The sequence below is a fragment of the Amphibalanus amphitrite genome, unplaced genomic scaffold, assembly GCF_019059575.1.
Source record: "Amphibalanus amphitrite isolate SeventyFive unplaced genomic scaffold, NRLGWU_Aamphi_draft 000306F_arrow, whole genome shotgun sequence".
In the NCBI taxonomy this organism is placed as follows: Eukaryota; Metazoa; Arthropoda; class Thecostraca; order Balanomorpha; family Balanidae; genus Amphibalanus; species Amphibalanus amphitrite.
Genome location: NW_024881801.1, coordinates 288,183 through 303,362, shown reverse-complemented (window position 1 = coordinate 303,362; position 15,180 = coordinate 288,183). Strand labels below are relative to the sequence as shown.

Below are 15,180 nucleotides of genomic sequence, written 5' to 3'. Positions count from 1 at the left end.
TAGAAAACACTCACTCCTGTATTCCAAACAATATTGTAGAAAAACAAATATCACAACTGACCAGATCCCGTTGCCGCATCACTGCCAGCAATCGTGTCACGTGACCACAGCGCAGTGCCGCCTCAGGCAGCCGCTCGTATCAGGTGACAAGATCATACAGTGGCGCCCCTAGCGGCCGTCCGTGGAAGCAGTTACCGTCGAGGTCGGGCGTGTCGTGGACCAGCGAGTCTACCTCCTCACGGGACATGCGTGCTCCGCCGCCCTGAGAGATCCGTACCGCCTCCGCCTGTCGGGAACGGGGGTAAGGTCAGGTCATCGCTGCTCCACCCTCAACTAGTCGGGGTCAAGGGTCAGGGCAGGGCAGGATTACCGCTGCAAATCGGGGCCAGCCTGGCCCTGACTTGGCTTGAACTCACCCCCGAGGGGAGAGGTCAGGGTGACTGGTTGGGGTCAGGGAAGGATTTAAAATACTCCACTGCAGCCGGGGCGAGATGGCAATGGACAGCAACGGAAAGCAGGTGACGATTTCACTCGCTAATAAAAATCGCGTTTATTTGCCAACTGTACTGCTGCTGTTTGCAGCTATGACTTTTGCAGCTGTTTAAAATATGAATATTCACACCGATTGATTAGCAGCGGGAGACAACAATGCAATGAACCAACAGCAAAATAATACATTCCTGAAATGAAAAATGTGTCACATCGTGCTGAACTGAAGAGCGACTATAGGCGCCCTCCTGTCCCCTCCTATCCTACCCTATCATCCTATCCTATCCTACCTATGCCGACCCAGTCCCCACCGTGTCCCATTTCCATCTCACCCGCAGCCAGCTGACGGCCCTGGCAGGTCGGCTGTCCTCCACTGTCTCCGCTCCGTCCGCCACCTTCCTCAGCACCTCCGCCAGATCCGGGGCACCGTAAAACTCCATACAGTCGGTCACCGCCACCAGCCGCGCCGAATCACCGGCCACCTCAACACCAAACCCATTCGCCTCCAGGCGGACGTCCGAGACACGACTGCCATCTCGCGGCAGCGCGCAGAGTGTGGAGTGCGCAGCGGCGCCGAGCGCGGCGCTAGTGAGCGGCAGAGGCGGGGAGAGAGGTCGGCAGGGGAAATGGAAGGTGGACAGCAGGCGGGAGAGAGTGGCCATCTCCGAGAGGCGCAGAGGGTTCACCAGCACCAGCTGGGAGGAGCGGTACACCACCCAGGCGTGGTGCGACTCCACCGGCCCGATAACGCGCGGATCCCCCGCGGCCGCCCACCTGGAGTGGGGGCAGCACTGCGTCAGACTTCGTAGTTCACAAAATCGTCTTCAGATACGTCTTGTGATAGTTTCTATAAACACATTTCTCCGTATTCTACCTGAAGGTCCTAGAACATAGACGATACTACGTTTCCCAACAGATTCCCATTCGCACGCTACTCACCCATCAGGCCTCTTTCCCGCCTCCAGCCGTCGGATCTGCTCCTCCATGCCGCGCACCGACATGGTTTTTGAGTGCCTCCTGGGCCGGCTGGCCCTGGCCTCAGGGGTGAGAGGCGCTACCATCCGCCGGAGCGCAGTGTCCACCCGACAGAAGTCAGTGATTGTTCTCTGAGGGGTGCAGATCATTTCTGCCAGCTTTGCCTTCCTGGGGACGGTAGAGAAGACGCGTTTAACAATCCAGCTTCCATCGACCCTTTGCCCATGAATAAAAGACCGAGGCTTTGAGAAACACGTTGCACGCGAAAAAAACATTTGAACATTTAACCAGAGCCAGTCAGCTAAACAAAGGACACTCCCTCAGACGAGACACACTTTAGCCGGTCAGAACGTATTTACATGGCCCTACGGGAACGGCACACTCGTCGCCTGCCCTCCCCGCCATGACCCGTTCCTCACCTGACGTCCTCCTTGTACCGCTTCTCGTCCTCCCGCGCCATGTCCTCGAACTGCCGCCTGACGGAGGGAAGGGCAGCCTTCCAGCCGTCCGCCAGAGCCGCACTCAGCTTGCCGATGTCAATCGTCGGGTCCAGCGAAAGGTCTGAAAAGGGGAGGGCCAAGTTGGAACGAAGAAGATCGAAAAAAGCTCACTGACCAGACCCCTTTTGGTTTTTGTTAATGGTTATTTAATGTGATTGCCAAATTCGAAAACATTATTTTTATACCGTAAACATCTCGATTTTCGAACTAATCCATCCGATTTGAACTAAGTCCGTTACATGCACCTGCCCATAGGCGCATGCACCCCCTGCATGCACTCGCGGTCCCTGCACTCTGCAGCGTTTGGCGAGCTCACATTTGCGCCTCATGTCCTTGCAGTAGTAGTGGAAGGCGGTGCCGGCTCGACGCACCACCTGTGAGGCCACAGGCTCGTACTCGGGCTCCCCGGGCGCGGCGGGGCGAGGACGCTTCGCCGGCGGCGGCTTCGAGGCCGGGGCGGCAGGCTTGTCAGCACCACCGCCGCCTGCCGCCGGGGTGGCGTCAGGGCCAGTTCGACCGTTTGTGCCGCCCACAGTCGCAGCGGAGGTAGGGTTAGCCAGACCGTTGGCGGTGGGCAGAGGTCGATCGACGGAGCTGAAGGCCTCGCGAATGGACGGCTGGATCTTGGGCCGCTTGGTGGCTGGCTCCCCGTGTGCTGTTATCAGCTTTGTCGGCTGAGGGCAGGGGAGGAGAAGCGATCAGTTTGACGCAACAACGAGCTAGGGCATGCAAAGGTAGACTTCACCCGAACTATAGGAACTCGCATATGTGATCAAGAAAGCTAAGAAAATTTAGAGAACGCAATATAAAGAAATGAGAGAGGTTCGAAGAAGCTAGGTCAGAGTGGATGACGGATGTGATGGTGCCATTAGCGCGAACCATTGAACGTAATAACTAAAATTTACACCACTCTGCAGGCGTCCCATTACCCAACTCACCTCTATAACATCTCCCTGTGAGTCGAGAAGCCGGCCTGTAGCCCAGGCGTCCGGGCGGGCCCCGACGTACCTCTTCGGCCCGAAACTCTCCTCCGACGACGATCCCCCGTCTCCATCGGCAGGCAATGGACCCGTGTCCCCATCGCCACCGTCCACTCCGAGAAAATTGTCACCAAACAGGCTCTCAGACGAGCCCTCCCACTCGATGTCACCCAGCTCCGGCACACCGTCTCCCTCCGTTACGGGTCTGCTGGGCTGTGACGCGGCGGCCGTGACGGGGTGTGACTCTGCCGTCACAGGGTGGTGTGACTCTGCCGTCACGGAGTGCGTCACGGTCTCCACAGGAGCCGTCACAGGGTGTGTTACAGTTGCAGCTACGGGTTCTGTCATGTTCGTCATATCCCTCAGAGGATTTACGGCGTCCTTCATAGATACGCCTCTGTCATTGCTGACGGGTTTGTCCGCTTCTACTGGTGCCTCTCCGCACTTTTCGATACGGTTCTCCCCAACTGCAGTAACCGGTGGCGGGATCGGCGCAGCTACGGTGGGCTGAGGTGCGGCCACAGACGTGTTTCCTGGCATCGTTCCCGGAGCCATCGCTGAGCCGGGCTCCGCCTCTTGCGTCACCGTGACGAGAGGCCGGTCGGAGGAGTTTGCAGATGGGTCCGCTGCATGTTCGGAAACCTCCTGGTGGCGGTAAAACTCCGCCAGACCGGCCTCTAGGAGAGTCAACAGCTTCTCCTGTGAAAAGGGACAGCATTTAACTGGGAAGTCGAGGCGAGAGTTCGCGCATGACGGTTAATTTTGTACTGAATAAAGTTTTCTGAAGACAAATAAATATGTGCCAATATAACTAAAAATCAACGAACACTGCTGCTTCGTGATAACAACTAGCTCTAAAAAGTCAGAAAGTACTAAGTCTAGACCGTTTTAAAAAAGAAAGCATTTCATCCATGTCCCGGAAATATCTCCGATTCCCTGTCGCTACCTCACAGAGGAGCAGCAGCCGCGTCTTGTTGGGCTCCAGGTTGACATCCAGCTGGTCGGGCGGCACGGTGATCAGCACCACGGACACCGGCGTCCTGGCCGGACTCAGGCCGTGGAACGACGAAAACTGCTCCCGCAACAGCTGGAAAGTGGCGTGTGGAAGTAGTCAGAGGTCAGGAGCACGTGCTAGCTCTCAAACGTGAGACCCAGTAAACGTATCTGAGACCTGATCTGAGAGCTCGAAATAAAGTGTCATAATACACCATGCGCAGAAATGATGAAAACAGTATGGCACGTGGCACTGAAAACACTGATCCGCAAACTTCCACAATTCCACGAGTAGCGACAACTTTGCTCCAATTTGTCCTGTAACAATAAGTCTTACCTTTTCCACCTTCTTGAAGGTGACGACCCGGCCGTTAACGATGACGAAGCACTGGTCCCCAGTGGATCTCCCAGCGATCTTAGGAGATGTGTCCGGTGACGGGAGGAGAGCCTCTACCGATATCTGCAGACAGTAATTTCAGGACATAAGCGATACCGGTCAATAATGAGACGCACATCAACTTCTCATAGTACAGTCTCATAGTATCAACTTCTAATAAGCAGTGATAGTACTTTCCGTAATGCCGCACAGCGATATGTAGCGACTGGTGTTAGGATCAGAAGACGGGGAAAATGTCAGCTGTCTGGAACGTACCGTTTTATCTTTGAGCGACAGGGGCCGCAGCTGGCGGGCTGCCTCTGACTTCAGCACCTGGAGGGCCGCCGACCGGTTCGAGTCGCACGGCGCCTGGAGGAGAACGGTCACGTTAATCACTAAACGATACAAAAAAAGCTGAATTGTAAAAAAGTGGCGGTGAGAATGTGAACATTTGAGCTTACCCTTGATAAATCATGATACAGTTGTGTTACATTCGATCGAATATCGTTCGAATGCTTCAAACAAGTAGAATTACAATTCAGAACTACTAATGAACAAAACTCGTTGAGCCACTGTGTAGCCCTGCATAGCCCCACTCAGGATAATCAAATAAAACAGCGTGTTCCCGAACCCACATACTCAGAAGAGGCTCAAGCTCGACGTCTCGCAAGACGATAGCGCTTTTCTTCATCCACTGAATCATATACCTCTGTATACAGAGGTCTATGGCTGAATATTTGGCAGCACTGCTCGAAATCCACCACTCTCCTCCACCCTCAACCACCCTCAGTCTGCCTTGTCATCCCCGTCCTCCCGTTTCCTTCGGGTACCTCGATGCGCCCATCACAGCGCCGCCTACCTTATTAATCAGCTGGCAGCCGTTATGGTGGAGCGCCAGTCTCAGGGCCGGGCGGCTGACGGCGATGGCCGAGAGGAGGGCTTCCACAGCGCGCAGGTCCTCCTTCCGCTTCCTGGCGCTGCCGTACAGCTGGCGCCGCACCGGCTGACGGCTGAACAGCGACGACGCCGTCACCGTGGTGCCTGTGGCGCAGGGACGTGTCAGTGACTCGTGGTTCGTGACCCTGCGGGCTGGGCGTTCAGGGTTGGTGGATTGAGACAGGATTTATCGCTTTTATCGCTGAGATTGTGGATGGAAAACGAAAATTAATGACAACTGAGTTCATCAAAACAAATACAGAATATAGAGCAATAGAATGGTGACGAACTGGTAAATGAGCAATGCCGATGGTCAGACGGCTTATTTACAATCCCTTGCTTCTCGCGCATTACATATCCATCATTTTTCCAACCTGATGAAATGAAAGGTTAGCCATTATCCCTCGGTCTCGGACTCTTCCTAGCCCATCCATCCCGTCTCCACACCTCCCCTGGTCCCAGTCCTCACCCTGTGCGCGCGCCACCGGTCTCTGCGCCGTGATTGCACCGCTGGCGTCCAGCGTCACCAGTCGGCCGGCCTGTTCGGCCGCCGTGCGAGTGGCCACCGTCACCTGACAGCAGGCGCACACCGCCGACAGCGCCTCGCCGCGGAACCCGAACGAGCCCAGCGAGCCTGACAGAGAGGAATTGTGGCATTAATTCGTGCAAAAGTATTGGGTAAGACTGGTTCCGGCGCTTGTCATTGCTTTGATTTACTTTACTTTGCTCTTGGCTCTTGTTGGCTCTTGTTGGCTCTTGTTGAAAACGTAGATATGTACAAAACCGTATATTCACTTATCACAATTTATTAGATGACTGGACAGTGCACTGGCAGTTGTGCAATGCGCATCTTACCCATGTCATTCAGGTCCTGTATTTTCGATGTGTAATGGGCCTGGGCCATCACAGCCGTGTCCTCGGGAGCCAGGCCACTGCCGTTGTCTCGTACCTCGATCTTTTCCAATCCATAGTCATCCTGAAACACGTTTTATATCAATGACAGTAAAACAAAATGAGCATTTTTTGGTATTCTTAAGAGATGGGAGGGAAAGGCTAAAATTCAGCTAACAATACGCTTAGTACGGTCCGCAGCTGTCCCATAATTCAGCATTTACCACGCTCATTGCGAACAAAGTGGCACCAATCGATTCAGCAATCAGCATGTCATTTCAATTTTCAAAATGAAGGCGGAAGGCACACGTAGCCTAGTGATAGCGACCCTTCAAAATCTAACAAACAGCATTGCCTGTGTGGATACTGGATCATCCAATAACTCACCACCCACCGAGCCGCTGTCTGGGACCGCGAGCGGCCAACTAACCCTCGCACTTATAGGGAAGGTCGAACGGACCCCCTCGTTTTTTTTTCGCGAATAACTCACACAAGAAGCGGCCGATCGCGACGAAACTTTCAGTCCCCCCCCCGACATCATCACTTCTTCACCTATCCTGAACATGTCATGATCCTGACCAAAATGAGCTTTGACCTGTTATGTGATCTGTTTCTCGAGACCGTCAGGTCGTAATAACGATTCCGCGTATGTCAGCGCATATTATCCGTGCCTTCCCAGTTTTTTTTTGTGGTTGTAAGCGCATCAACATATGAGTTAAGCTTTCATGAGTTACCTATGACTACCAGGGCTGCGGAGTCAATGGATTTTAGGGTGACTCCGACTCCGATTCCGACTCCAACTCCGACTCTGGACCGTTCTATTAAAATCCATATGATATTGAAGTTCATAATGTTTTTATCTTGCCTGAAACGATCCCTTGTACGTTCCAAGTCTTTGTGTTGCAATATGCATATGAATTAAAAATAGCATGCAGAATTAAAGCAGGCTCTGGGGAATTCACCGACCTGTGCTTCTTTCGCTGAAAACGTTCGTCCAAAACAGAAAAATAGCCTTTTTTTCGATAATATCTAATTTCGAGTGCAGTATCGTCAATCAAACAGGTTCAGTGAATGACGTTGAGCCATACAGCGTTAACTCCTACTCGGGAGTAGGAGTCGGTAAGGTTTTAGCGACTCCGACTCCGACTCCAGGCAGAACTGTCGACTCCGACCGACTCCAACTCCGACACCGACTCCGCAGCCCTGATGCCTGCTACTGGTTGACCTTACCTGACCCTACCTGCCCCAAATGCATGAATACAGCATCGTTGATCAAAACTAACATGAAATACGTAATCAGGACCCCAAAATCCCCATAACGCCTCACTTAACGATGTTTCAGCAGGTCCCGATTTTCCCGACTGATTTATTGACCCGAGACCCCCGAAGGTAAACCAATGACCGAGGACTTAAAAAATCGGTATCATCCACTTTCTCTCGTCACGGGCAGCATGCTCTTTTTCCCACAACGCTATAGCTCGATCAGGGCATAGAACGACTGTGAGGGGTCCAACGGAGCCCCCCCCCCCCCCGCTCATACGTAAGATGCTGCAAACAGGTCAATACGGGCGAGACTGAGAGTTAAAGGGACCCTCCCACCTTCAAAAAAGTTAATGAATTGGCACGAAAGTGATGTCGCTCGGTTCAGAAAGAGCGAAAACGAATATATACCAAATTTCATCGAAAAATATTCACCGGTTTTCAAGATATTAGACTTTTACTTTTGTTTACTTTTTGGGATCTCCGCTGTTCCTAGCGACTTTATTTGAAAGTGCGGCATTTGTTGCGCGCAAAGCAGGGCCCTGTTCAAGTGTCTGCGGCCGCCGCGGCTCCCGCGGCCAAAAAGGCGGAGCTTAGCAGGCGGCCAATCAGGCGAGAGCAGCATTCTGGGTAATGCGTAGCTCTTCCTGCGGCTCCCGCGGTCGCTCGGGAGCGACCGCAGGGAAACTTCGACATAAACTGCGCGCGTGAGACAAAACATTGCGGATTTCGTTCTTTGTTTCGGTTGATTTTATTATGTTATTAAGGAATAATTGCTTTAAAAAGGCACTTATTGAAGTAATAAAGCCATTATAAAGCAATTACGCACACAATGGGGATGTTCGGCTTATTTCCTCACCAGGTGGCAGCACTGCCTTCTTTGGACACAGAAACTGTGGCGGCGGCGAATGCGCCACTGTGTTTTGCACTGTGTGGAGTCCGTGCGGTGTCGGTCCGAGGGACTGAATTTCGGTGAATTTGATAGCAATTGATTTGAATTTTGCTCAGATGGGTTGTGAATTTATATTCGGCAAGTGTCACAAACATGGAAAGGCAAGTTTACAAAGGACAGGAGGCTTAGAAAGGCTTCAATTGACGTAGCCGAAGAGAGGCGAGAAGCCGAAGATAGACCGACTCCAAACGGTAATTCCATCGATGTAACCCGTTTCCCGACATTTTTTTTATGGCGAGCATAACTAAGAGCATAAAATAATATAACTTAACTCATAGCTTTATCTTGTATTGCCCATATGAAGTAATTTACTTGTATAAGTTTATGGGCATATCAATGTAGGAAATTGACCTGCCCTTTGAGAACAAGGAAGGCATTAAAAGATGATACATGCTGCTGAGAATGATGATATAAATTCAATGCATTTTTATAAGATTCATTGCAAGCATTTTAGCAGTGTTCTTCTTTGTCTGGTACCAAAGATATTGCATGCAGATAAAGGTTATGATGGAAAAAGACAAAATGATCTATTTTGACACCAGCAACCAGGAGGTATATGTAATAGAACACTAAGCTACCTACTATTTATGAATTGTTACAAGTATTGATCATCCTACATGGTGTTACAGGTGCCCAGTGCAATCATGCTTCTGGTGCGGAGTTGTCAGGATGGAGTCGGAGGAATCAAGGAAGGCAGAGGACCTGCGTATGAAGGAACCAGCCCTGCGGATGAAGTTCTGAGGTACATACAGAGTGATCCCACTGAAAGACCAGGTAGGAGTTGGTGAACAGCTTGTGCACTGCAGTATATCATCCAGAAGTAACTGATAGCCTTTCTTGCAAAATGTTTTTTTTTAACTCATCACCACCCAAAGCTACTCATTATTGATATAATATCTTCATTTCATCAGGTAAAAATTGTTTACTCTAAGTTTTGATTCACACTGAAGTGAACACTTTTTTAGAATATTCCTCAGCTTTTTAGCAACTAAATACGGGCAAGTTGTTTGCTGTTTTTTAAAATAAATTTTCACCTTCTGGAATATTTGTATAGGTAACTGCAATAAAAGTGCATTTCAAAATTGCAAATACTTTGTGAAAAGTTCATGGGTCTTGATGATGTCACTGTATCCAGTTCATCATATCAGATTTCAACTGTGCTTAAACTGCAATGTTTTGCTGATTGCTTCAGTATATAATGTCCTTTTATCCATGCATGTTAAACATATGTATCTCATTATGACTTGCCAAGATCTTTCCCTACTGTCTTATGCCATTTTTCATTTATTCACAGGTGCGATGCTGCATTGATAAGATCCAGATTCAAGAGCATGGATGCTACCAGGTCCTGTGATCTGAAGTTACCAGTGTCACTGCTGCTACAAATGACATCAGCAACACTTCCTTTGGTGAAAGTTTAGAGGAGCAAACAGTTGGTGCTCTGTGTAGTCAAGCAGTGGAGTTTTGCTACAATCATAAAGTTGATTAAGGTGTCAATTTTTGCTCTGGCTTCTGGGACTGCATTGCAACCTATGCTAGTGTTCAACATTTCGTGTCCTAGTATCACTGATGCATAGTGTGTTGCATCATACACAAATGAGAGGCAGCAAACTGTCAGGTATTTTCTAGTGATAAAGAACTGCATGCCTTAAGCAATTGTTGAAGGTGACAAGTGGTGAATGGTAGGGCTCAGCCACTCAATTCCTTCCTTCAAAAGCTATCAATCAGCTCTAGAAGAGTAGTCATAGCAATGCTTCATATGTGAAGGCTACTTGCCTAAACAGAACATTGTGGATTTGTTAAGTACCCCTTTATTACAAGTTTGTGCCCATTACAAGCCAAGCTTAGTTTACTTAGTTTGTTGCAAGTTTTCCAGGCAGCTTTCACACTTGTGTCGCTAAATATTAAACTTTAACTGATAGACCGACGAGATATTGTCCATTTCGCATCATATTGTAATCAGTCAGTCGTGTTGGTAGTAGGTACAGTCTGTCTTAAAAGTACCGCGCAAAGTGACGGTGGATCCATCAAGCCTGACCGAGGAAGGGCCTGCTATAATTTGAAAGTCACCGAACCAATGGACCTTGGGAACGGACGAGGATGTCATATAGAGCCACGCAGAAATCGCCGGTGATTCGTTGCCCATCATTACAGAATGAACGCATGCCGGATGAAGGGTTTAGTCAATAGTCTGTACAAACTACAGGGATGTGATTGACTTATCTGACAGTGACGAGCGCTACAGGTCAACTTAAGACCGTAGGTATGCGTTCTTGTCATGTAATGTGTGCTGTAAATCGATTTTTCATGCGTGTGAATATATGTCTGAATGTAATAAGGTTTTTAATTTTAACTGTGTAAGTTAAATTATGTGATAACATCGTATCATTCGTACTCCGTAGCTTTTGGTGACCACTCGATCGGCTCCCTTTCCTTCCGCTCTATGACGATGTAGTAGTTTGCCTTCCACACGCGTCATTGTCTTCCTAATATCGAAATCAACTGTAGCTACTCATTTTAGCAAAATGATGAACCTGAAAAAGACATGAAACGAAGTTCCCGTTCGGGGCGCGTCGGCCGCCGTCGCCGCCCGCAGTGTTATCCCCGGCCCGGCCGGCGCCCGGCCGGCGCGCTGTGTCCAAAGCATACGGTGCTGCCACCTGGCGAGACTTTTCGGAACTCTTAGCGCGAACATCCCCATTTTGATCAGCATCTCCTTTCAAAACAACCGTGCCATTCTCGTCGCTGGCCGCAGCGGCCGCAGCCGCGAGGGTGTTCAACCTAACCGAAATTAGGCTCCGCCTCCCGGCCGCGGCGGCCGCAGAGCACTTGAACAGGGCTCTGTATATACCACCGCGTGCTACCAAACGTTTTAGTAAAAGATTTAAAAATCGTTAGATCTCCGCTGACGTCACAAATTCTAAGGGGGCATACCAATGCACTAGCCCCTTAGAATCCGAAAACTGCAAGTTTGAAATTCCATATCTCCGAATTAAAGCATTTGTCGATGTTGTGAGTGCCCAAACCGGTATTTGCAGGCCATGGCCACCTATTTGGCTATCTCAACTCAAAACTAATGTTAAGGTGGGAGTGTCCCTTTAAACCGAGACAGTGGGCTGCCGACTAAATGCAGACAGCAGCCACAAACTGAGTCCACAGAGACACTGCAGCCTGTCTCGGTGGGTTTAGCGGCCCAACACCCTGATGAATTCAGTTTGAGGTACCTGCTGTCTTGGCTGTTTTTGTTGGTGTGCATCTCAGTCTTCACTCTTTAAAATGGGGATAGGAAAAACAAGTGACTGATAAGTGATAAGATAGGTGCATTTTGAAGGAAATGCAGAACCAGTTACCTTAAGTTTTTTTTAGGAATGGGGCTCAGCTTTGCCTAAAACATCAGTCCTGTGTGTAATCACTCCTTACCAAACGAACATCAACAGATGAGGCACCCGCATCCAGAGCATTTTCGACCAGTTCCTTCACCACGCTGAACACAGATGTCACAACTTGCCCTATAGACAAGCTGTGTGAGGTTTTAGCTGACAGCTGATGTATGGAGGCCATCCTGAGAACAAATAGTGGTCTTGGTCATAATGCAATCACAGTCCACACATGATACAACGGCATCTTCAAATAGCACTTAGCAGGAGCAACACAAAATAAAAAAAAAACAAATCAGAGACAAGCTGTTGAAATAGAAATACTTTTTTCAATAGGTAACCATTTGTTTTCTGTCTCAGCTCAGCTTCCTGCTTGAGTAGTAGGTAATACCCTACCGGGCCTACATTCAAGCATTCAAAACAGCGTGGACCTCAGCTTGAGCTCAAGTATCGCTAACATTTACCTATCTAACGCAACGGAAGCAATAAGGTATTCACTGCATCCCATCCAAAATACAGGCATAGGCGGCGGAACGGGGAGGGCACCGGGGCACCGTGCCCTCCTTTAATTTTGGCATTTTAACATTAGCCCTATGGGCGTTGCATGGAAAGAATTTGAATGGGACCAGAAGTTGAAGTCGGCAGTGCCCCCCTTAATTCAAATCGAAGGCGTGTCCGGACAAAATTTCGTCTGACATTTTTTCGTCGGATAGTTTTTCGTCCGCAGATTTTCGTCCGACTTTTTTTCGTCTCGCATTTTTTCGTCTGTACATTTTTTCGTCTGTGCATTTTTTCGTCTGTACAGTTTTTGATCTGTACATTTTTTCGTCCGGACATTTTTTCGTTCGTATATTTTTTCGTCTGTACATATTTTCGTCCGGACATTTTTTCGTTCAATAAATTTTACGTCTGTGCACCCAAGGTGCACAGACGTAAAAATTGTAGTATGTAATACTACAATTGTAGTAAATAAAAAAATGTAATTGTAGTAAATAAAAAAATTGTAGTATGAGTGAAAACATACTACAATGCTATTCAACTGTGAGGCAAATGACGTCATAATAATACTCTGGGCGAAGCAGTGCAGTGCCGAAGGCAATGCCTTAGGAGAGATTACAGGCAATGGTAAGTCAAATATTTTTAGGTTAAGTGGTTGTGTATCTGGCTTCAAGCCGAAGGCCTGAAGCCTGATGCATAACCACTTAACCTAAAAATATTTGACTTACCATTGCTTGCAATCTATTCATGCAAGTAACTTTTTCCTTATCCCCCAGTAGGCAAACATCATTAGGTAAGGTTAGGTTAGGTTAGGTTAGGTTAGGTTAGGTTAGGTTAGGTTAACCCTCGCCGGACCTATTGGTTTTCTACATACGCGCCGGCCGAGGGGGGCGGGTACGACCCCCCCCCCTCGCCGTTTCGCCCCTGGTGGAGCTAGCGCGTCGCGGAAAAAAACGAGCGTGTGCGCCGTTACGAGACGCAGAGATTGGTACCCGATTTTAAGGTCCTAGGTCAACCGGTGACCTCTGAGGTCAGGTCAAGTGCCCCAGGGTACGGTTCAGTTTTTGGTGAATAACTTCGCAAAAAACGGCCGCAGAGCCGCGATTTTGGCAGCATCGTGTTCACCTCGCTCAGGCGCGTCGAATGATATACTTTTTGTTCGGGTCAGGTCAACTTAGGGTGTTGACCTCAGGTCAAGGTCAGGTCAGCACCCCCAGGTCATGAAGTTGGTCGAAAGAGGTCATGTCGCATATCATTCGATCCGGCAGGTCTTCCTGAGTCTATTGGTGGCTTTCTCGACTCGCTAGCTCAATTTGATCGGGAGTTATTGACGAAAAACTAATATGACCTTGATGACGTCATAAATGACGTCACGGAAGGTCAACATTGCAAAAGTGACGCATCTAACCTTGCAAGGAGTGCATCAAATCACGATTCTGTGTGCTTGAGATAGTTGGAGATCGTTCCCTGCGCCAGAATAGCAGTTTGAATTTTTCCCCATTGACTTATAATGGTGAGGTCACGAAAATGACCTGACCTCATATGACCTTTAGGAAAAATCCGAGATATACAAGTTGTGAGACTCATAATGGATACTAGATCCTGGAAGTTTCATTTCCCTGTGACATCTCCTCTGGCAGTGAGGGCGTTGCGAAGTTGCGACATCTGAAGACCGTGCAGAGGTTCACTTATGACGTCATAGGTCAGTGACCTGACCTGACCCAAAAATGCGGTTGGTGTCAAAAGATGCGGCTTGGATCAAAGGTCAGGTATGCCAAGTTTCAGCTTTCTATCGCCAGCGTGTTCGGAGCTATCGCGAAAAAACCCTATGGGGGGGCGGCACCCGCCCCCCCTCGGCCGGCGAGGGTTAAGTTAAGTTAAGTTAAGTTAGGTAAGGTTAGGTTAGGTTAGGTTAGGTTACGTTAAAATTGTAGACGAAAAAATGTCCGGACGAAAAAACGCACAGACGAAAAAATATACGAACGAAAAAATGTCCGGACGAAAAAATGTACAGACGAAAAAATGTACAGACGAAAAAATGCACAGACGAAAAAATGTACAGACGAAAAAATGCGAGACGAAAAAAAGTCGGACGAAAATCTGCGGACGAAAAATTGTCCGACGAAAATCTGCTGGACGAAAAACCGTCATGGAATCAATTGAAGGTGTTCAGCCGCTACTGACTACAGGTCGCCTGGGCCCACGGTATATAGAGAACTTCTGGGCCCTTATCTTGAGACCAATAAATAGTACAGCACCCTACCCCATTCAGGGCTGGAGAAATGATTTCAGAGGTGGGGGGGACTAGGCCTCGAGGGGCCCTCAAGGAAAAGGGCCCCAAGTGTCTCAAAGGGCCCAAAATCATATTACCTTCCAAGGGCGGATCTAGGGAAACGTTTGGGAGGGGGTCACAAGTCGGCCGACATGCCGGGTCTGATGGATGAATTCTGACGACCGGGGGGGGGGGGGGGGGGTAGGGAGCGAGTATGTCGAGATCAAGTGACATTTGATCTTCGTCGTTTCTAAGATGAAGTTTTATCATTATTAGTCACTCGGCTCAGTAGTTTCAGTTAGTGAAACCCACCTATACAGGGGCGTCGCTACGGATTTTTTACTGGGGGGGGGGGGGGGATCGACGTACTTAAAAACCCAAAAGTACATAGGTAGATATAGTTACCTCACTTTTAGCCTAATGCAATAGTAGCATATAGTCATGATCTCTCTTATTGACCTGTTTAGGAATCGGCGGCGCGAAGCGCCGCAAAAATTTGCAAAAAAAAATTGTAAAAGCACAGCTCTAAAACACAAACATTACAACCCTTATAGCATGCTAGTACAAGCCGGAGTTCCTTCACAGTACACATATGAATTCCGATTCAACTTGACACGGTTGATGTTATTACAGTCACGATCTCTGATTGATTGGTGTATGGCGCCGAGAAAATTTGCAAAA

General features: G+C 49.0%; 1 protein-coding gene and 1 long non-coding RNA gene across 4 annotated transcripts in view; one reads left to right on the top strand and one right to left on the bottom strand.

The window, feature by feature from the left end:
- Nucleotides 1-15,180, bottom strand: part of LOC122388034 — a 24,640-nt gene continuing 9,460 nt past the window's right edge. Inside the window, exons 2-14 of one of the 3 annotated variants that reach the window (XM_043378789.1) lie at nucleotides 11,773-11,914; nucleotides 6,105-6,225; nucleotides 5,719-5,883; nucleotides 5,173-5,354; nucleotides 4,590-4,682; nucleotides 4,275-4,397; nucleotides 3,891-4,031; nucleotides 2,903-3,643; nucleotides 2,281-2,638; nucleotides 1,884-2,025; nucleotides 1,429-1,632; nucleotides 822-1,263; nucleotides 1-286 (exon numbers count right to left, since the gene is read on the bottom strand). In XM_043378789.1, the coding sequence (XP_043234724.1) occupies nucleotides 140-286; nucleotides 822-1,263; nucleotides 1,429-1,632; nucleotides 1,884-2,025; nucleotides 2,281-2,638; nucleotides 2,903-3,643; nucleotides 3,891-4,031; nucleotides 4,275-4,397; nucleotides 4,590-4,682; nucleotides 5,173-5,354; nucleotides 5,719-5,883; nucleotides 6,105-6,225; nucleotides 11,773-11,914 (3,001 nt within the window). In that variant the 3' untranslated portion in view covers nucleotides 1-139. Of the gene's footprint in view, nucleotides 287-821; nucleotides 1,264-1,428; nucleotides 1,633-1,883; nucleotides 2,026-2,280; nucleotides 2,639-2,902; nucleotides 3,644-3,890; nucleotides 4,032-4,274; nucleotides 4,398-4,589; nucleotides 4,683-5,172; nucleotides 5,355-5,718; nucleotides 5,884-6,104; nucleotides 6,226-7,835; nucleotides 7,857-11,772; nucleotides 11,998-15,180 lie in introns of those variants that run through there. The other 2 variants (XM_043378788.1, XM_043378790.1) reach the window with 2 other exon arrangements.
- Nucleotides 8,309-10,695, top strand: LOC122388039. The gene is made up of 3 exons (XR_006257724.1): nucleotides 8,309-8,543; nucleotides 8,982-9,094; nucleotides 9,647-10,695. It is a non-coding gene; the product is annotated as an uncharacterized LOC122388039 (long non-coding RNA).